This window comes from Odocoileus virginianus, chromosome 2, assembly GCF_023699985.2.
Source record: "Odocoileus virginianus isolate 20LAN1187 ecotype Illinois chromosome 2, Ovbor_1.2, whole genome shotgun sequence".
Taxonomy (NCBI): Eukaryota; Metazoa; Chordata; class Mammalia; order Artiodactyla; family Cervidae; genus Odocoileus; species Odocoileus virginianus.
Window position 1 is genome coordinate 99,278,350 of NC_069675.1, and position 21,860 is coordinate 99,300,209.

At 52.0% G+C, this 21,860-nt stretch overlaps 1 protein-coding gene across 1 annotated transcript in view; it reads right to left on the reverse strand.

Annotated features, from left to right (window-relative positions):
• Window positions 1-21,430, reverse strand: part of ABO (ABO, alpha 1-3-N-acetylgalactosaminyltransferase and alpha 1-3-galactosyltransferase) — a 33,292-nt gene extending 11,862 nt beyond the window's left edge. The window contains exons 1-7 of the mRNA XM_070472861.1: window positions 21,378-21,430; window positions 21,069-21,224; window positions 20,863-20,939; window positions 20,701-20,793; window positions 19,759-19,915; window positions 19,437-19,447; window positions 4,122-4,194 (exon numbers count right to left, since the gene is read on the reverse strand). Coding sequence (XP_070328962.1) covers window positions 4,122-4,194; window positions 19,437-19,447; window positions 19,759-19,915; window positions 20,701-20,793; window positions 20,863-20,939; window positions 21,069-21,224; window positions 21,378-21,430 — 620 coding nt within the window. The remainder of the gene's footprint in view (window positions 1-4,121; window positions 4,195-19,436; window positions 19,448-19,758; window positions 19,916-20,700; window positions 20,794-20,862; window positions 20,940-21,068; window positions 21,225-21,377) is intronic.
• Between the last annotated feature and the right edge of the window lie 430 nt (window positions 21,431-21,860).

A 21,860-nucleotide genomic window follows, 5' to 3' on the forward strand; every position in this document is an offset into this window, starting at 1 on the left:
GGCGGGGGTGTGTATGTGTAGCAATCTCCATTTTTAACAGGTTCTCTAAGTGATCTGCATACACCCTAAAGTTTAGAGCCAGCCTCCTTTCTGTTTTACAGCAATCCTGCCACATAGAGCGCCACGCAGCATGTGGGGACCTTAGTTCCTTAACCAGGGATTGAACCTGCGCCCGTCACATTGGAAGTCTGGAGTCTTAACCACCGGAGGGCCAGGGATATCCCTGGGAGCTTTTGAAGCTTGCTGGAAAGTGTTCATATTCAAACCAGGATTGAATTTTAAATTATATGCAAACAAAAAATGTGAAAATTCTACATCCATAAAAAATTATGAAAGGAATCTCTGAGGCAAAGTCCAATCTTTTAAAAACTTTGCTCTAGCAGAAAACTTATTTCAGAAGTCAGATGACTCTTTTCAGTCAATCAGCATCAGTTCAGTCACTCAGTTGTGTCCGACTCTGCGACCCCATGGACTGCAGCATGTCAGGCCTCCCGTCCATCACCAATTCTTGGAGTTTACTCAAACTCATGTCCATTGAATTGGTGATGCCATCCAACCATCTCATCCTCTGTCAGCCCCTTCTCCTCCTGCCCTCAATCTTTCCCAGCATCAGGGTCTTTTCTAGTGAGTCAGTTCTTCGAATCAGGTGGCCAAAGTATTGGAGTTTCAGTTTCAGCATCAGTCCTTCCAATGAATAGTCAGGACTGATTTCTTTTAGGATGGACTGGTTTGATCTCCTTGCAGTCCAAGGGACTCTCAAGAGTCTTCTCCAACACCACAGTTCAAGATGACTCTTTTGGATGTCAATGTTTATCAGGTTTGTTTTTTCTTTTTTAAAAATAAAAGACAAGATAAAACCTGCCAAAAATGAGGGGGTGGGAGAAGATGAAATGAAATCTAAACACAAGATGAGCTTCTCTGATGACTCAGCAGGCAAAGAATCCGCCTGCAATGCAGGAGACACAGGAGACTTGGGTGTGATCCCTCCCCTGGAGGAGGAAATGGCAACCCACTCTACTACTCTTGCCTGGGAAATCCCACGGACAGAAGAGCCGGACAGTCTACAGTCTATGGGTCGCAAAGAGTCAGACACGACTGAAAACAAACACAAATAATATAGAAGAGGAGGCTGCTAGATGAAGAATCCAAAAAGGCTGCATAAAGATAAAGAGGAGCAGTCAGGGACTTCTGTGGCAGTCCAGTGGTTAGGACTCGGAGCTTACACTAAAAGGACTTGAGTTCAATCCCTTGTTGGGGAAAAAAGATCCTGTGTGCTGCGCAGTTTGGCCAAAAACAACAAACAAGAAGGGAGGTCAGACCCCAGACTCAACAGGCTGCCAGACCTGGGCACTTTATGGTAATAGGGGGAGTCCAGTGGGAATGAACTGTTTCAGACCTGAGTCACAGCGGGAAGCTGCAAGACATGGCCATGGGTGTCTCCAGACTCTTGAAGGCATGACCCGGAATGTGCCACATGGCTCTCCCAGAATCATCTCCCTGGGGTCCTTGTGTTATAAGGAAGACTATTTTTATGCAATTCCAGCACTTGTTCTCGATGGGGAAATAGTGGCTGACTTTATTTTTGGGGGCTTCAAAATCATTGCAGATGGTGATTGCAGCCATGAAATTAAAAGACGCTTATTCCTTGGAAGAAAAGTTATGACCAACCTAAACAGCATATTAAAAAGCAGAGACATTACTTTGCCAACAAAGGTCCATCTAGTCAAGGCTATGGTTTTCCCAGTAGTCATATATGGATGTGAGTTGGACTATAAAGAAAGCTGAGTGCTGAAGAATTGATGCTTTTGAACTGTGGTGTTGGAGAAGACTCTTGAGAGTCCCTTGGACTGCAAGAAGATCCAACCAGTCCATCTGAAAGGAAATCAGTCCTGAATATTCGTTTGAAGGACTGATGTTGAAGCTGAAACTCCAATGTTTTGGCCACCTGATGCAACAGCTGACTCATTTGAAAAGACCCTGATGTTGGGAAAGATTGAAGGCAGAAGGAGAAGGGGACGACAGAGGATGAGATGATTGGATGGCATCCCCGACTCAATGGACATGAGTTTGGGTGAACTCCAGGAGTTGGTGATGGACAGGGAGGCCTGGCATGCTGCAGTTTGTGGGGTCACAGAGAGTCGGACACGACTGAGCGACTGAACTGAGTGCTTGTTCTAAGAATCAGATATAGGGACAGGCTGCTTGCAGAGAACTGAGCGCTCCTGCTGAAGGAAGATCAGATGGAGACTTGGTCACCTGCCAGTCGTGATGTGGGACCAGCACGGCCCCGAGATCCACAGCATGACAGAGGCAGCTCTGAGACGGAGATGGGTGCCCAGGGGGGCGCTGCAGCAATTCAGGAGAGGCCCTGTGCATGCCAACAGCCCGCACGCAAGGAATGTCACACTGTTCCTGACCCTGCACCAGATGTGTATGTGATGAGCTTGTTTTGTTGCTCAGACAAGACTTGCTCCAGGAAGCCCCAGTAAGTCCAATGCTGGCAGACCAAGGAGGAGTGGGCTCCCTCCCAGGCGCGCCAGGAAATCCTGTACTCACTCCTGTGGCAGCTGGTCACCCGTAACTGCCTGGCACCTGTCTACTGCTCCTAACAGACCTGACATCCTTCAGAACGGGGAGCCGTCCCACGGACACTGGCATCCCAGTGCCCTCCAAACCACCAGGCTCAAAGCAGGTGCTCAGCAAACGCTCACAGAGGCGAACGTGTGGGCGTGTCCCACTGCGTGTGCGCTCCGTTTTCCAAAGCCTGCAATGCCGAGGCCATCAGCCCTGAGACGGGATGCTCATCCTAGAGGACACTTTCCCTGAGGGACCTGGAGACCCTGGCTTGGAATCTGGGGGAGGGGCTGGCACCCTGGCCTTGCCACTTCTTACCTTATGACCTTGGTCTCATTCCTTCACCTCTGGAGCCTCCTTTCCTGGGGTATAAAATGGGAATAGTAATGCCTGTCTTGGGCTTTCTTGGTGGCTAAGTGGTAAAGAATCCGCCTGCCAATGCAGGAGACTCGGGTTTGATCCCTGGGTCAGGAAGATCCCCTGGAGAAGGGAATGGCAACCCACTGCAATATTCTTGCCTGGGAAATCCCATGGAATAGGGAGGCTGGTGGGCTACAGTCCATGGGGTCACAAAGGCGTTGGGCATGACTGAATAAACAACAACAATAATGATTATCTTACAGGTTGGGGAGAGAGTCTAGAACACCCACCATGTGTTCCCCTCAAGCATCACACAGAATACATACCCCACAAATGGAGGCTCTTTCTAACACATTTCTTTGCAAAAGTCATCAGTGACAAAGCGTATAGCTCTAACAACTAACAACTCAATACATATGCAGTCTGCAGTCTGAAATAGTAAATAAACATCTGGCACCCACTGCACAGCTGAGTCTAGGGTTAATTGCACCCTCTTGTGGAATAAGAGCTGGAGAACTGAGAGAGTACGACTAGCTTCTTTGAAGGGAATACAGTTTGGCAGCTGCCAGGTTTGTTTTAAAACATAACAGAGCGTATTACAATGCAGTGAAACGGTGTCGTCTCTTCTCCATAAATCTGTGCAAATTGCGATGCGAGCCCCGTGCACGCCTGTGTGCTCAGTCACTCAGTCTTGTCCGGCTCTTTGTGACCACGTGGACTGCAGCCCTCCAGGCTCCTCTGCCCATGGGGTTCTCCAGGCAAGAGTACTGGAGTGGCTTGCCATGCCCTCCTCCAGCGGATCTTCCCAACCCAGGGGTCGAAACTGCACTTCTCACGTCTCCTGCTTTGGGAGGCAGGTTCTATACCATGAGTGCCACCGGGGAAGCCCTGTGAGCCCCGTATGTGGATGTAATTGGTGTTTCTAAAAAGCCGTAAGCACTGCCTTCTGAAGCCCTCCCCATCCACAGTCACGCTTACACTCACCTCCCGGATGAGCCCGTCACCCAGTTATAGTAACACCTGTAAATCCCCTGGCAGCAGGGCAAGGTGCTGGCGGGGAGCCGGCGTCTCAGCCCTGCCCCGACGACATCAGCACAGTGGGAATTCTGACGTCATCACAGCTGCTCTGGTCACTCGGGTCATACGTCCCCACCTCCGCAGGGCCCGGGCCGTCCCCTCCTCCTTACCTGTAGAAGCCCAGAAGCACGGCGAAGAGCAGGATCAGACCCAGCCAGGACTTGGTGCTCTTCCCCCGGATCTCTGTGAAGAGGAGGCCTGGGTCACCCGGTGCCTGTCGAGGCCGAAGTCGGGCACTGGCCGGGGACGGCCTCTCCCTCCTTCCCGCTCGCAGGGAAGGTGGGCTGGACCCTCTCCTGGAGCCGTAATTCCACTGAGCCTCGCCCTGCAGCCCCTGGGCACCTGCCCGGGCGCCCCTGCTCATTGGCAGCCCCCAGGGGGCCAGGACCACTGGCACACTCCGGAGAAGGGGGTGCAATGGCATGCACTGACCAGCAGGGTGTGTGACGAGACCCAGGACTGTGAGGGACAAAGGTCGCGCGTCCAGCTTGCCGAGGGGATTCCCAGCCTCCTAAACACCCGAACCCCCCGGTGCAGTAGGAGCGCGCACCAGGGTTACCTGCAACAGAAACAGTCAGGCCTGGGAGACCCTGCAAGGACGCTGCACTCCAGGGAACTGCACGTTTGAAGGAAGTTGCCTCACGTGTGCTGATAAAACCTTGGCTGGAGGCTGTGGGTTTAGCAAGCCCCACGCTGGCGTGCTGCAGTCCATGGGGTTGCAAAGAGTCGGGCACAACTGTGTGACTGAACGACAGCATCCTGAATAAGCCCCCACTCATGGCCACCACACTGCTGGGGCTCAGAGGCCCAAGTCTCATGTTGCAGCGGCCTGGGGGGCTCCCAAGTGTTGGACTAAGAAAACTATGTACATTGGGTGCAGTCCAGAAACATTCACCAAAGAACTGCATTTGGTCAAGGATAGACACCTCTGTTTCCTTTGACTAGGTATGAAGATGAAAATGGTATGAAGATGAAAATTCTAGTCACACACATATAGCCAAGACACGGAAGCAACCTAAATGACCATCAAGAGATGAGTGGAAAAAGAAGGTGTGGTGTGTAAAAATCAATATATACAGTGGAGCGTTACTCAACCATAAAAAGGAGTGAAGTAATGCCACTTGCCGAAACGTGGATACCTAGAGATTATCATACTAAGTGAAGTAAGCTGGACAGAAAAAGACAAATATCATACGGTATCACTTATATGTGGAATCTTAAAAAAAAAAGGTACAAATGAGTAGAAATAGATCCACAGACAGAAAACAAGCTGATGGTTATCAAAAGGAAAAAGGGGAGAGAGGGATAAATTAGGAGTTTGGGATTAACATATATACACTATTATATATAAGATAGATAACCAACAAGAACTGGTTGTATAGCACAGAGACATTTACTCAATATTATATAATAACCGATAAGGAAAAGGAATCTGAAAAAGAATATATATATATGTATATATATAAAATACCGAATCACTTTCCTATACACCTGAAGCAGCACAATATTGTAAATCAACTATATGTCAATAAAAAAATGAAAATTAAAAATAAAACAAAAACTTGAGCTTATACAAGTTTACAATGAATTTGGTAACACTGTATTATATAATTTTGTATAAACTTTATGTGTCCCACATTTTAAATGCTTAAGGGAACTTGATATGCCCAATTTGGGTTTGATTTAATGGATGGACAAGATTATCAAGTGGATAGGAACATTTTGTTGTACTTGAGAGTCTTCTGTTCCGTCTTGTGTGTCTGAGAGGACTATATTAATTCAGCTTACAGTCATAGTTTAAAACAAATCATGTTGCGTGGAAAAATCCAGATAGAAGCAAGTACTTCCTGGAAGATTCCACTTACATGTGATTCTAGGAAATGCAAATCTATCTGTAGTGCCAGAAACCAGAACAGCGGTTGCCTGGGGGTGGTGGTGGGGAGAGCAAGGCAGAGAGAAGTTGCAAATGGGCACAGGGCTCTTTGGGGGTGAGAGTTACATTAATTTTCATAATTGTCATGATGGGTTTTGCAGGTGTACACATCAAAAGTTGTTAAATTCTATACTTTCTAAATTAATGTGTAGTTTGTTACATGTCTACTTTACCTCTATAAAGCTGCTTTTAAAAAAAGAAAAAGAAAAGAAATGCATCCAGATTGGACAGGAAAAAGCAGATCTGTCCTTATTCCCATACTACATGTTCATCTCTGTAGAAAATCTGATGGAATCTATTTAAAAAAAAAAAACCTGTTAGAACTAACAAGTGAGCAGGTGAGTTTAGCAAAACTGCAGGATACAAGGTCAATATACAAAAATCAATTGTTATTATCAACAACCTCAGATATGCAGATCATACCACTCTAATGGCAGAAAGCAAAGAGAAGCTAAAAAGCCTCTTGATGAGGATGATAGAGGAGAGTGGAAACTAGCTTGAAACTCAACATTCAAAAAACTAAGATCTTGGCATGTGGTCCCACCACCTCATGGCAAAAAGGAGGGGAAAAAGTGGAAGCAGTGACAGACTTTATTTTCTGTGTACAGATTGGCAATCTGTACACAGAAATAATGAACTTCATTCCACATACAAACATTAACTGCAATGGATCATAGACAAAGCTATAAGGGCTGAAACTATAAAACATTTAGAAAAAAACAATACAACTTTTATGGCCTTGGATTAGGTAAGGCTTTCTTAGATACAACACCAAAAGCCATATCCAGAAAAGAGAAATTCATAAATTGGATTTAATCAAAATGAGTAACTTCTGCTCTGTTAACGACAGTTAGGAGACTAAAAAAGACAAATCAGCCAGGAAAAAATTATTTCCAAGTCATATATCTGATAAAGGAGCTGCGTATAAAACCCAATTGTATGAAAACACACACATATTATTTATATTGTTGCTGTTCAGTCCCCGAGTCATGTCCAACTCTTTGTGACCCCAAGGACTGCAGCACACCAGGCCTCCCTGTCCCTCACCATCTCCCAAAGTTTTCCCAAGTTCATGTCCATTGCCTTGGTGGTGCCATCCAGCCATCTCATCCTCTGACACCCTCTTCCTTCTGCCCTCAATCTTTCCCAGGATTGAGGACTTTTCTAATGAGCCAGCTTTTCACATCAGATGACCAAAACACTGGAGTTTCAACTTCAGCATCAGTCCTTCCAATGAGTATTCAGGGTTGATTTCCCTTAAGATTGATGGTTTTGATCTCCTTGCAGTCCAAGAGACTCTCAGGAGTCTTCTCCAGTACCACAGTTTGAAGGCATCAATTCTATATATAGGGTTAGCCAGAAAGCTCATTCAGGTTTTTTTTTAAATTCAGGTTTTGCAGTAAAATCTTACAGAAAAACCTTTGGCCAACCCAATACATATATGTATGATCTGAACACACTTGACTTCATTAAAGAAGATATAGAGATGGCAAAAAAAAGTTTATGAAAAATGTTCCTCATTCATCATCAGAGAAATGTCCATTAAAATCACAGTAAAAGAAAATTCCCTGATGGCCCAGTGGCTGGGACTCTGCACTTTCACTGCCAAGGGTGCTGGTTCAATCCCTATCGGGGAACTAAGATCCCACCAACCATGTGGTGAGGCCAAAAAATAAATTAATTAAAATTAAAAAGAAATCATTTTCAAGTATAAAATAACACCACAGTAAGATACTGTTATATATCCATTAGAATGTAAAAGGTCAATAATACCAAACGATGGTGAGGATATGAAGCAACCGAAACTCTCTGTGATAACCTAGAGGGTAGGAGATGGGAGAGAGGTTCAAGAGGGAGGGGGCAAGCGTATACCTGTGGTTGATTCGTGTTGGCGTGTGGCAGGAACCGACACAATACTGGAAAGCAATTATCCTTCAATTAAACATAAATAAATTTAAAACCAATTTTTTTAAGAAATTCTCATATGCTTGTGTGGGGGGGTTGTAGTATTACATAACCACTCTGAAAAACAGTTAGGCATTTCCTACCAGATAACCCAGCCTTTTCAGGAGAAATGAAAGAGTGTCCACATGAAGATTCGCAGGACTGGTATAGCAGGTTTATTTGTCATAGCTAAGAATTCAAATGTCCATCAACAGAGGAAAGGATAAGCAAATTGAGGTGTGCCCGCACCATAGCAGAAAGAATGAATTGGATACACAGATCTGCCTTGAGGATTTGCAAAATAATGAGAGGCCAGATGAAAAGGAGTCATTATGTAGTTTCCTTTATATGAAATTCTGGAAAATGCACAGTAGTCTATAGGGACAGAAAGGGGTGTCTGCCTTCTGTGGCAGGGGTGGGGAAGGTGGGGTGGGTCACACAAGGGCAAGAGGAAGCTTTGAGGGTGACAGATTTGTTATCCTGACTGTGGTGATAGCTTCATGGAGGTACACAAATGTTAACATTTATCCAACAGCACACTTTGAATCCGTGTAGCTTGTTGTTGCTGGCTTTTAGTCGCTAAGTCATGTCCGACTCTTTGGGACCCCATGGACTGTAGCCCACCAGGTTCTTCTGTCTACAGAATTCTCCAGGCAAGAATGCTGGAGTGGGTTGCCATTTCCTTCTCCGGGGGATCTTCCCGACGCAGGGATCGAACCCTCAATTATATGTCAATTACTCCTGAAGCTGTTTTAAAAATAAAAACAATGAATCCACAGGGAGATCTCGTTTCTCACCATCAGATGGTGATAAGGCCAGCAATGCTCTGCGGAGGGAGGGAGTGGACTGTGTGGACCGCGCCTGCCCACGCCTTGGGGTGGAGGTTTCTTAAGGCGGGGAACGAGCCAGAGCGGGCGAGGAGGCATATCACCCCTAAGAGGGCAGAAACTGATCCTTGGGGTGCAAACAAACCTTGGACATCAATGATTGTGGCCTTCCAAAGCTTAACCTGACTCAGTAAGGTCTTCTAAAAGATTTCCCTTCACAGTGTCACAGTTGGGGAGTGGGGGGGGGGTGGTTAGAGAGAAACACCTCTGTAGAGAGTAGAAGAGGCTAGAACCCAAAACGAAGGACGATCGGACAGTATCTACCCAGAGGCAGACTCAGCATCGGACCTTGCAGATTCACTGCGGAGCATCTGCAGGGCAGAGGAAGCTACACACAAGTAGAATGACTGGTAGGCTTTGTATGTGAGAGCAAAAGACCGGTAACAACCCAAGGGTTCATCTGTGGCAGGGTTGGCGGGGGTGTGCTGATTAAATTGACTTTGGTGAGTCCAATAACGCGTACTATACATCCATTAAAAAAAAATGCTGTTGGAATTTAAGAGTCATGTTTCAAGCAAAGTACAGAACAGTACAAGTAATATTCTACCCATTGTGTGAGAAAAGAGGGTGGAAAGGACATATAATCATATTCATTTACATTTACATTTTTTAAAAAACCCAAAAGGCAGCAGCAGAAGTAAATAAAAAGGTTGTGAATAAAGAGCGGGGCAGCAGTATTGGCAGTGACCAGTGGGCTTGACACGCAGTTTATCTCCTGAAGAATCATTTTTACTTTGAACCAGGTAATGTACAATGTGTTAGTCGCTCAGCCGTGTCCAACTCCTTGCAACCCTATGGACTGCAGCCGGCCAGGCTTCCTTGTCTGTGGGATTCTCCAGGCAAGAATACTGGAGTGGGTTGCCATCTCCTTCTCCAAATGTATAATATGACATTAAATAAATATGTAAATAAACCAGAATAACATGTCTCTTTTTAAATCTTGGAGAGGAGAAAAGCCTAAGTTTGACAAAAGATTTTCTTAATAGTCCTAAATGGAGGCAAATAAATATGACCCAACAAAGTGCTATGCATGGTTAAAAAGAACTACAGACAAAGTCAAAAGAAACCAAAACAGGGAAAAAATGTTTACAACTCATGTCACAGAAAAACCTTAAGTCCCTTAATAATACCTCCTATGAACAATTGTTGAATTTTTCTTAAGGGCAAAGTGTGTGAGATGACAGTGCATGTTGAAAGGCATTCAACCTCATGATAGGAAGGGCGGGCAGATAGAGATTGTTTGAGACTCCAGTTCTCACCCACCGGGCGAGCAATGGGCTATTGGCCGTGCCCTGGCGATAAGGTGTGTGCGGGACCAGGTGAGCAGAACAATGGCCGTGACCAAAGCAGGAGTGCGGCAGAAAGTGACGTCTGTGCATCACTCACGTTCTTGCGACTTGTCTGCCTCCAGCGCCCCTCCCTTTTTGTCCGAGCATCCCTTTAGAGAAAATCTTGGAAAAGAAAATCCTCTATACCTGAGCCCTCCAACCCTTCTCCAGAGCCTTCTTAACCCTCACTAGCCAGCCTCTCACCCTGCGCCTCGCTGCAGCTTCCCTGCGCGGAGCCCCCAAGCGTCTCAGCACCCGAATCCGCGGTCTCTGTGCTTGTCTCAGTTAGCGCGGCAGCAGCAGTTGAACTCTTCGGGCTATCTCCCTTGGCTCTTCCTCCTGATGTAGCATGAGAACTGGAGGCTCCAGGCGTGGTCCTGGGCCCCCTCCTGCACCCGCACTCACCACCCGGGGGCTCCTAGCTTGAACTGGGGCATCAGATACCGTATCTATGCTGCTGACCCTCTGGTCACATCTGCAGCCTTCACCTCTTGTGGACCTGCAGGCCAGGAAACTGGAATGGTCATCCCCACGGAGGGCACATCAGTTTTATCATGGCCAAACAGGATGTAGGTCACCACGACCACACCTCCAAGGGGGCCCTCTTCCTGTCTGAGGATAGGGCATCACCATGCACCTAAAGGTCCGAGGCTGAGACTTCCCTGGTGGTCTAGGGGTTAAGAATCCACTTTCCGATGCAGGGGACGGGGTTCAATCCATGGCTGCAGAACTAAGGTCCCAGAGGACATCATTGCTGCTTAGTCGCTAAGTTGTGTCTGACTCTCCTGCAACCCCATGGACCGTAGCCCTCCAGGCTCCTCTGTCCATGGGATTTCCCAGGCAAGAATACTGGAGTGCATTGCCATTTCCTTCTGCAAGAGGTCTTCCCGATCGAGGGATTAAACCCACGTCTCCTGCATTGGCAGGAAGATTCTTTACCACTGAGCCCCAGGGAAGCACAAGACCCCACATGCTACAGGGCAGTGAAACCCATGAGTCCCAACTAGAGAGAAGCCTGCGCACCACAACAAAAGGTCCTGCAGGCCACAAGGAAGACCCTGTGTGTCACAACTAAGACTCAACACAGCCAAAAATAAATAAGTAAACATAAAAAAAAAATCTGAGGCTGGAAATTCCCCAACCATCCAGTGGTTAAGACTTGGAGCTATCACTGCTGGCGCCAAGTACGAGCCCTGGTTGGCGGCCCTAAGACAAAGCAAAAAAACGCCGAGGCATCGTTAACACTTCCTTTCCCTGAATTCAGCTCACCGTCACACTGTGTCAGCTCCAACTTCAAGATGTATTCCTGGCCACGAGGGAAAAGGTACGGCAGTTCTTCAAAAAAGTCAAACATCATTCTTTATCATCCAGCAATTCTGCTCAGGGGCATATACCCAAAAAGAGGTAAAAGTAGAGACTCAAACATATATTTGGACGCCGGTGTTCACAGCAGAATTATTCACAAGAGCCAAAAAGAAGAAGCACCCCAACATCCATTGATGGATGATGGATAAAGAAATTGTGGGGCATCATTACTGTGGAGTGTGAGTCAGCCTTAAAAAGGCTAGTCATGAGATGCAACAGGGCCTTCCCTGGTGCCTCAGAGGGTAAAGAATCTGCCCGCAATGCAGGGGACCCAGGTTCAATCCCAGGGTTGGGAAGATGCCCTGGAGATGGAAATGGCAACCCACTCCAGTATTCTTGCCTGGAAAATTCCATGGACAGAGGAGCCTGATGGGCTATAGTGTGGGGTGGCAAAGAGTCGGACATGACTGAGCATCTAACACTTTGCCTTTCATGAGACACAACATGGATGGACTTCAAGGGCATCATGCCAAGGGGAGTAAGCCAGTCACCATGGGCAAATGCTGTAGTTTTCCACTTCTCTGAGGTCCCTAGAGGAGTCAAATCCTTAGAGACAGAAAGTAGGTGGTGGGGGTCAGGGGCTGGGGCTGGGATGGAGCACAGAGTTTCCACTTGGGAAGATGAAACGTTCTGGAGACGGTGGTGATAGCTGCATAATGTACTTAACTCCGCTCGGCCCGGGTGGGCTGACGGTGGGCTCCACGCAGCAAAGCCACACCCCCACCTGAGGACCCCCGTTGGCAGCTCCCCCAGCCCCATGTGGGATGGCGGGGGGCATCAGTACACGTGTCCTGACTCTCCTCTCGCCCCCTCGCTCGATGGCGTTCGGCACACACATCTGGATGGAGTCTTCTTGGACCACACCGCGTATAGCAGCTGCCCCGTGGCTCAGATCTTGAGGCTGGTCTGGGTTCCCGGCGCTTCCCAGCTGACTTCTGAGCCCCTTGACTCCTCACCCACCTCTGAAATGGAGCGGGCTGCACAGGTGAACCTCAAAAGACTGTTTGGAGGCAAAGTGCAAGGAGCTCTCCTGTACCCCCGCAAAGGCGTAGGGATAGCGGCTCAGGATGGTAAGTGAGCCCCAGGAGGGCAGGAGCAGCGAGGTGAGCTGGACCAGAGAGAGGAGGGAGAGACAGGATGATGAAAGAGATCATGGAAAACTCCTCGCGTTGGAGGATCCAGGGAGACTGGAAGCTGGGCCGCCAGGCCCCAGGGTTGGACTGGACATGGCACTTGGGCACGACAAGCAAGGTGCCACGGTGTGTGTCCTGGGTCACAGGTCCAGGGAGGGAGAGAGTGTGGGGATGGAGCAGGGAAGGGGTCGCGAAGGGAGAGGGTGTGGGGATGAGCAGGGAGGGGTCGCGAAGGGAGAGGGTGTGGGGGTGAGCAGGGAGGGGTCGCGAAGGGAGAGGGTGTGGGGGTGAGCAGGGAGGGGTCTCGAAGGGAGAGGGTGTGGGGATGAGCAGGGAGGGGTCGCGAAGGGAGAGGGTGTGGGGGTGAGCAGGGAGGGGTCTCGAAGGGAGAGGGTGTGGGGAGTGAGCAGGGAGGGGTCGCGAAGGGAGAGGGTGTGGGGTGAGCAGGGAGGGGTCTCGAAGGGAGAGGGTGTGGGGATGAGCAGGGAGGGGTCGCGAAGGGAGAGGGTGTGGGGGTGAGCAGGGAGGGGTCTCGAAGGGAGAGGGTGTGGGGATGAGCAGGGAGGGGTCGCGAAGGGAGAGGGTGTGGGGATGAGCAGGGAGGGGTCGCGAAGGGAGAGGGTGTGGGGATGAGCAGGGAGGGGTCGCGAAGGGAGAGGGTGTGCGGATGAGCAGGGAGGGGTCGCGAAGGGAGAGGGTGTGGGGATGAGCAGGGAGGGGTCGCGAAGGGAGAGGGTGTGGGGATGAGCAGGGAGGGGTCTCGAAGGGAGAGGGTGTGGGGATGAGCAGGGAGGGGTCGCGAAGGGAGAGGGTGTGGGGATGAGCAGGGAGGGGTCTCGAAGGGAGAGGGTGTGGGGATGAGCAGGGAGGGGTCTCGAAGGGAGAGGGTGTGGGGATGAGCAGGGAGGGGTCGCGAAGGGAGAGGGTGTGCGGATGAGCAGGGAGGGGTCGCGAAGGGAGAGGGTGTGGGGATGAGCAGGGAGGGGTCGCGAAGGGAGAGGGTGTGGGGATGAGCAGGGAGGGGTCTCGAAGGGAGAGGGTGTGGGGATGAGCAGGGAGGGGTCGCGAAGGGAGAGGGTGTGGGGATGAGCAGGGAGGGGTCTCGAAGGGAGAGGGTGTGGGGATGAGCAGGGAGGGGTCTCGAAGGGAGAGGGTGTGGGGATGAGCAGGGAGGGGTCGTGAAGGGAGAGGGTGTGGGGATGAGCAGGGAGGGGTCGCGAAGGGAGAGGGTGTGGGGATGAGCAGGGAGGGGTCGAGAAGGCTGCACTCCCTGACAGCCTCTTGAAATCTGTGTGCCCTGACACCGCCAAACCACATCCAAAGGTCCCGGGGCTGCTGCTGACAGGCCGAGTGAAATGAACAGAGAACACTTTATCAACCACTAACCAAGGAAGTGACTTAAGCCAGGGATTTTTAATTTCAAATATTCAAAGCAAGATCAAACCAGTCAATCCTAAAGGAAAGCAATCCTGAATGTTCATTGGAAGGACTGATGCTCCAATACTTTGGAGCCGACTCATTGGAAAAGACCTCGATGCTAGGCAAGATTGAGGACAAGAGGAGAAGGGGACGACAGAGGATGAGATGGTTGGATGGCATCACCGACTCGATGGAAAAGAGTTTGAGCAAGCTCCAGGAGGTGGTGAGGGACAGGGAGGCCTGGCAGGCTGCCATCCATGGGATCAAGAAGTCAGAAACGACTTAGTGACTGAACAACGACAACAATTCAAAGGGCCTCGGGTGTCTCCTAGGCCACCCTGAACTTCCTCCTTGGAAACAGTGCTCCTCTTTTCTTAGTGCTCAGGGGAGGGGAGGAAACAGAGGACTCTGCAGAGGAGAGTGTGGGCGTCATCGTCCCACAGGAATTCACTACAGGAGCCCCAACCAGGGAGGAACTTTGCATAGAAGGAACAGCTTTGCCCAAAGTCATGTAGAACTCACGGCAATGTCAGGGCTCAGATCCAGGCCAGGGTGACCGCCTGCCTGGCTTGCATGAGACCAGTGGAGTCCCTGTTTAGGACTAAATGCCTAAACCAGGAGTGAAAGAAAGTGAAAGTGTTAGTCACTCTATTGTGTCCGACTCTTTGGGACCCCATGGACTGTAGCCCGCCAGGCTCCTCCATCCATGGGCTTTTCCAGGCAAGGGTACTGGAGCAGGTTGCCATTTCCTTCTCCAGGGGATCCTCCTGACCCAGGAATAGAGCCCGGGCCTCCCGCGTTGAGGGCAGACTCTTTACTGTCTGAACCACTAGGGAACCCAAGGAGAGCAGGCGATGCCCCAGGTCTCATTAGGTAAGAAGGGGATTCAGAGGACACCCCGACGCTCTTCTGGCAATAGCCTCCCAGTAAATGTCTCCAGGGTGGGTTTCATTTCTAGAAGCGCTCTTAGTTGCAGGTTAATCAACATGGAAGGATCCTCTTCTAAGTCAGAAGAAACAGGCCCTAACTCTGGCCTTTAACTTGGAAGAGTGTCCAGATAGTCTTATCTACTTGTTGTGCCCTCGAGAGAAAACAGAGAATCTGGGCAGCAGCCCACGGGCACACGGACCAGGCACCGACCCGAACGATTTGTTATGGGCGGAGACGCAGTCTCAAATCGGGAATCCCGAGGCTGTTACAATTCCCAGGAGGGAACAAGAAGCCAGGGGGCACACTGCAGCGTGTGTTAGAAGGGGTGAGCAAGTGTATCTAGAAGCCAGTTAACTCTGAACAGGTTAAAGGAGCAACCCAAGAAGAAAAAAGAAAATCCAGCCCTCTTTCAGGGATGGCTTGTGGTTTCCAAAAAAACCTACTGACCTCGATCCATCCATTCCTGAGGGTCAGTCCCTGCTGGGACAACATTTAATCAGCCATTCTGCCCCTCATAGCAGGCAGAAACTCCAAAAGTTACAATTCGGCCCACAGACCCCGATGCCCCAACTCCTAGAGGAGACCTCTGGGGTATTTAATAATCCAGATCAAACCGAGGAGGAAGAGAGAAACTGATGTGCAAACAGGCTGGCCAGGGCTCAAGCTAAACTGATGACCATGGCTGTTAGCTATGCCTTGCAAACTTCAGGACAACCCAAAGGGGCCACAGAAGTTTAACCATCCTCCTGGAGGTAAAACCAGCAGGGGGGAATGCTTCAAATATAAGTCAACCAGCCACTGGGCCAAAAGTGTCAAAAAGAAGCCCCTGGTCCATGCCCAGTCTGCATAAGGTCACTGGAGGTGGAACTATCCCCAGTCCCAAAGGGGAAGGGGGCTCCCACTCCCGAGACAGCTGTGCTGGATGACTAAGGCTGCTTGGGGATTCTGGTGACTGCCCCTCAGTGAGCTATCTATCTCCATCAAGAAGCCCTGGGTAGTCCTTGACGTGGCGGGTAAGAAGACTGACTTTTAAATCGATACGGGAGCCACTTACTCTGTCCTGATTTCTCCCTCTGGACCTCTTTCCTCTAAAACCTGCACAGTAACGGCTGTTGATGGAAAACCTTGAAGCTGTTACTTCCCCCGGCCTCTCACTTGCCAGTTGAACACACACCTTTGTAGCTGTGCCTGAGTTTCCTGCCCCACTACTGGGAAGTTTACTCGCTCAGTCGTGTCCGGCTCTCTGCGACCCCATCGACTGTAGCCCACCAGGCTCCTCCGTCCACGGGATTCTCCAGGCAAGAGCACTGGAGTGGGTTGCCATTTCCTTTTCCAGAGGATCTTCCCGACCCAGGGATCGAACCTGGGTCTCCCACATTGTAGGCAGACACTTTGCCGTCTGAGCCCCCAGGAAAGTTCTCGCCACTACTGGGCAGAGGCCATAATATGGCTCGCTGTCAGCCGTGTGACAATTAGGAGGCCCCAGGCAGCCGCTGTCCTTGACTCTGAATGAGAAAGATCACTCGGAAGAGCAAGGTCCTATGCCCTGAAGTTTGGGGTGAAAGAATCCTCGGGAAGTCTATAAATATCCAACCTGTAAAAATTAACCTTAAGCCAGAAGCCACTTATCCTAACAAGACATAAAGTTGGGAGCAAAGAAAGTTTGCAACCCTTCACAGATAAATTCTTAAAACATGGCCTCCTAGTACCCCGGATCAGTCTCCACAGTGAACAAGTGTTAGTCTCTCAGTTGCGTCTGACTCTGCGACTCCGCGGACGGTAGCCCGCCAGGCTCCTCTGTCCATGGAATTCTCCAGGCAAGAATGCTGGAGTGGGTAGCCACTCCCTTCTCCAGGGGGTCTTCCCAACCCAGGTATTGAACTGGGGTCTCCTGCATCGCAGGCAGATTCTTCTCTGTCTGAGCCACCAGGAAAACCCCACGCAGTATCCTAATTCTGCCAGTTGTGGAGTCAATGGGGGAATGTCGAATAACACAGGGCCTTAGAACTGCACCCAAGGTGGGGGTCCCTGTGAGTCCCCTCGTGGCCAGTCCTTGTGTTAGTCCAGATTCCTGGAGAAGCCAAGCGGTTTGCTGTGCTTGCCCTCAGGAGTGCCCTCGTCTGAGTCCCATTTCTGCCTCCTCTCAGGATCTGTTTGCCTTTGAGTGAACTAACCCCCAGTGGAGTCCAATGCAACAATATACCTGGACAGCACAGCCTCAGGGTTTTCAAGGCAGCCACACTTGTTTGCCCAGGCCCTAGGAAGAGAACTGAGGGAAACACACCTAAAAGAAGAGGCTATTCTACACTATGTAGACAGCATATTAATATGTAATCCCACCATGGAGGCCTCAGATCAGAATACCACTGAAGTCCTTAATTTCCTTGAGACCTGGGTTACAAGTTCTCCCAAATGAAGGCACAACTCTCAAAACAAGTCAAATATCTGAGATGTGTTATAAACCCTGGAAGTAGACAGCTATCTCCAGATTGAAAACAGGCTATTTTAGGCCTAAGCCATGTGCAGCAAAATGAAAATTCTCAATTTATCCAAGGGAACAGCAGGGCAGATTGGGAGGCGAAGAAAACAGCTCTGAGGCCCATACCAGGGAGAAACCAACACTGGGAAAGCCATTTGGCCTCAGCAGACAATCAGTCGCCAACCCTGTTACTCAGTACAGGTGGGGAAATGAAAACTGCTCTGCTTGTTTGCTCTCCTGGACCCTGCAAGGTATAAGAAGCTTTCCGTCAGGAGGTTTCCATGTTTCCATGACCCTTCTCTTTTCAGTCAACGTCGATTCGTGCCATATTTCCTCTAGTGCTCCCTCGTCTTCCCAAGCGTCAAACACCTGTGACCTTTCAGTCCAAGAAGGAGACTGGAACTAACAGGGCCAGATCTCCCATTCTAAAAGTAGAAAAACATGTTCAATTTTAATCCTGATATAAACAAAAATATACACCCAAGCAGAATGACTTCATGGCAGGGGTGACGTCATTCACTGACTGGTCAACCGTCAAGGGAGCCCTCTCAAAGTTCACCTGATTCCTTCCCTGTCTAGGCCCTTTAGTGACTATTGTTGTTCTTCTTTCTAGCCCTTGTTTGTTTAACCTTTTGATTAAGTTTGTGTCTACTAGACTCCAAAGTTTGAAGTAAGGCTCATGATGACTCAAGGAGTTCAACCCATTCCCGTGGAGGGTGGTTCAGGTCCCTACTGTCCTTGGAACAGTCAGCAAGGGACCTCTACACCTCTAGGGAAACCCAGGGCCTCAGGGAAGACACGCAGGAAGAAGTTTCAGAAGAGACCGTCAGTGCCCTACCCCTTAAAGATAAGGGTGGAGTCTCTCAGTGGGACGTGAGACAGGCTGGGACTCTGGACCCTTTTCGGCAATACTTGCACCTGGACACACCTCTCCCCCAGCAACAAAACACAAAGAAACTCTATGGCACTAAAAATAACTCCATGCATGTACAGTTGGGGTAAATTCTGGACAAAAGATAAAAAAAAAAACACCACCACCCAACCCTTAGTTATCACGTGGGAAAAGCCAGGAACAGAAGCAGGGGATTGAGAACAAAAGCAGGGTGGCCCGCATGTGCCCGCTCACAATAGCACCTGAGGGGTGGGCAGAGCACCGCTGCAGCCCCCTGCCTGGACAAGCCCTACTCTCACCCCGCATAAGGAACAAGCCTGCCCCCCCCAGTAAGCGAGCAAGCAGAGGAACCTGTTACTTCTCCCTGCCCTCTGCTGTGGCAGAGCCCCAGTAAAACCTTGCCTAAACTGCCCCTCTGGCCTCTGGCCAGTCTCTGCTGTCCGGCCTCTGGTCAGTTTCTGTTGGCTGGGAAAGGCCAAGAGCCCCGGGCCCCTGGCTCCCACGCACCGCCCTCACAAGCGCCTCTCTGCTTTGGTCATGAAGAGCAGACTCAGAGGACACGCGGTTTTAGGGAACCAGTTCAAACTTGAACCAGTTGAGCCGGGAACACCCAGCATGTCCTTCCCAGCCTGTTTGGGGAAAGCATTTCTTCCGGGAGCCCTGCCCTGAGACCCAGCCCGAGCCAAGTCAATCTGCCTCCCTCCGTCAATGAAAGAGAACTTCTGTGTCAACTGTCAGAAAAAAGAGCCTGCCGTGCACCCTGGTCTTCCGAGAGATGTGCGCCCCCCGGCACCCAGGGGCTCCCGTGGGCAGGCAGAGGGCTGGGTCCTGCTCCCATGACCCCCTGAAGGACGGCGGGCGTCCGTCTCCCTCCGCCGCCTCCTCGCCGGTGGTGGGTGGTGGCAGGCACCCGCTACGGCCGGTCCCCCCACTCCCGTCCCTGGAGCCAGGAGGGCGCAGAGCGAGAGATCCAGGTTGGTGCCGGTCGCCTCTCCCACCCTCCCAGCTTCCTACCAGGGCCGCCTCCTCCTGCTCTGGGTTGGCGGGTGCCCGGGAGGGCAGGCGAGACTTCCTAGGTGTTTGGAAAGCCCAGAGCCCCCCGGGTTCCTCCTTACCTTTCTCCACCGGTCACGTAAGGGGAGAGTCCAGGGGCTGGGATTTGACCGCAGCCCTGGCTGATCCCTGGGAGAAGGGGACCGCAGGGCCGCTTTTCCCATTCATGCCTCAGACTGCCGCTTTGGCAGGTTCATTGCTAACGGGCCCCAGATGAGGTGCAAGAACAGTGCCTGGGCCGGCCCGGGACACACACACAGAGGAGTCAGGTCCTGGTGTCCTGGCCCACCCCCAGGAGCGGCCCCCGGCCGCAGGGTGCCCCCCCCCCCCCCCCCCCCCCCCCCCCCCCCGCTCCCTGCCCCGGCTGGAGCTCGGGCCGCGCACCAGCGCCCCGCCACCCCGCCTTGCACTGCGGGCGTGCGCTGAGCTGGGCTCTGTGAGGGGGGCACACGAATGCCCCCGTGCGGGGGTCCTGAGGAGTCCAGGTGCCCGCAGTCCACTTGCCCGCAGAGCCTGGGTTTTGCATGGGCAGTCACAGGGGCTGGGAGGGTGGGGGTGAGAGCAGGCGGTTCCCCCAGGGAGAGGAGTGGTTGCCCGGAAGCCACAAGGTGGGGCGGGAGGGGGCCAGGCTGAGCCTCCACCCCCGACCCCGGAGGCGCGGAGCACCCTAGTGGCGCGCGGCCCTTTCCTCCTCCGCCGCCCGCTCTGGTCCGCTCCCCTCTGCCTCTCCACCCCCAGCCTCACGGGTGACCTTGGTTGACGGTGGATGGGGTTCGGGGTGGGCTGGGTTCTGCCGTCCAGGACGCAGCCTCTTTGCCCCTTGACCAGTTCCTCCTTCCCTCCCTCCCTCCCTGCTTCCTGCTCTGTCCCCACCCCCACCAACCCCCCACTCCCCAGATGTCCTGGGTTCCAACTTCCCACACTGCCACTGGGAGAGACTTTGACCAGGGAGGGGCTTTGACCAGGCAGTCTTCACGGCAGAAGGAAGTCCTGACCACCTGCTGCCTCCTCTAGGGCCCAGACAAGTGGAGGAAAGAGAGAGAGTTCCAGAGATGCGGCTACTGGGGGTGCTTCTACCTGGGGGAGACCTGGCCGTCGAATCAGGACAGCTGCTCTCAAGGGTCTGCCCTCCACCCTCCAGCACCCTGGGCACATCCAGGCTCCTCTGTCCATGGAATTCCCCAGGCAAGAATACTGGAGTGGGTACCATTTCCTTCTCTAGGGGATCTTTCCTACCCAGGGATGGAACCCCGGTCTCCTGCGTGGCAGGTGGGTTTTTTACCGTCTGAGCCGCCAGGGAAGACCTACTTCACTGGGAGCCATCACCATTCTTGCCGGCGACCACCCACCACACATGCAAGGCCTTCTCTGCGCCCGTCTCCCGGTTCAGGACCACCGGCTCTAACCCCGCTGGGCACGCTGGGCCAGATGGTCAGATCTGAGGTGCCCACAGCCCCGCTCGTGGAGCCCTTGGCCCTCCCCACTCACCTCTGGGATCCATGGCTCCCGAGAGGACCTGCAAGCCAGGTGCCTGGAGGCAGAGGCCGGGGATGGGAGGCTGAGGTCTGCACAGCAGAAGCTGGAGGCAGCTCTGACCTCAGGCTCAGAGCCAGAGCTGAGGACTTAGGACCAGCCCCTTCCCCAGGGCCAATCCTGTCCGTCTGTCTGGGGTGGGAGGAGCCTCAGCAGCTCACCTGTTCGCCCAGATCTGCCCAGGGCCGCCAGCCGGGTCAGTCCCACCGCAAACCAGACTTGTTGACTGGATGCCCAAAGCCGGCTGCCCCCCACAGTTCGGGGGCAGTGTCTTGCCCACACCTCGGATCACAGAGGGGCCCAGTGGGCCGCTCTGCCTGCTCGCGGGGCCAAGCCCTGCCCCGCGCTCTGGCCCTCAAGCCCGGTGAGGGGGGCGGGTGGTAGACCCCTGCTTGCCCCTCTCTCCCCCCACCCACCCCCTGGGCCGTCTCTCCCCCCTGCGGACTGCTTTCCTCAAACACCTGCCTCACCTGCCTGACCGCTGAACAGACCGGAGACCTGGACACTCGCTGGGCCCTGTCATTCTCTCTGGAGGGAAGCTTCTGGTCCCAGAGAATTCCAGCATTCGGGGGTAAAGAGGAGCTTCAGTGAAGTTGTCTCCCGTATCTTCTGGGGAGGTCCATCTGGGGAGCGGGAACCTCAGGCCGATGGGCCTCATTCAGAAGTCCAACACGGCCCAGCTCACCAGCTCAGAGAGCGGCAGAGGAGACGGCATCCCTCTCTCTGCCCCCCTCCCCCAGCTCACGCTTCGTGGGCTGGTCCCCCCCCAACCCCCAGCCGAGGGAGGGGGACGAGGGAACCAGGCTGGATGGGGAGCAGCCTCCTGAGCAGGGGCTCACGGGCTCAGCCTACGACCTGGATGCTCTCTCCTCTCGAGCTTCCATCTCTGGGTGCTGGCCACTGGGGAAGGAGGAGAGGGTCCTTCCACCCGCATCCCATGGGCAGGTCCTCGC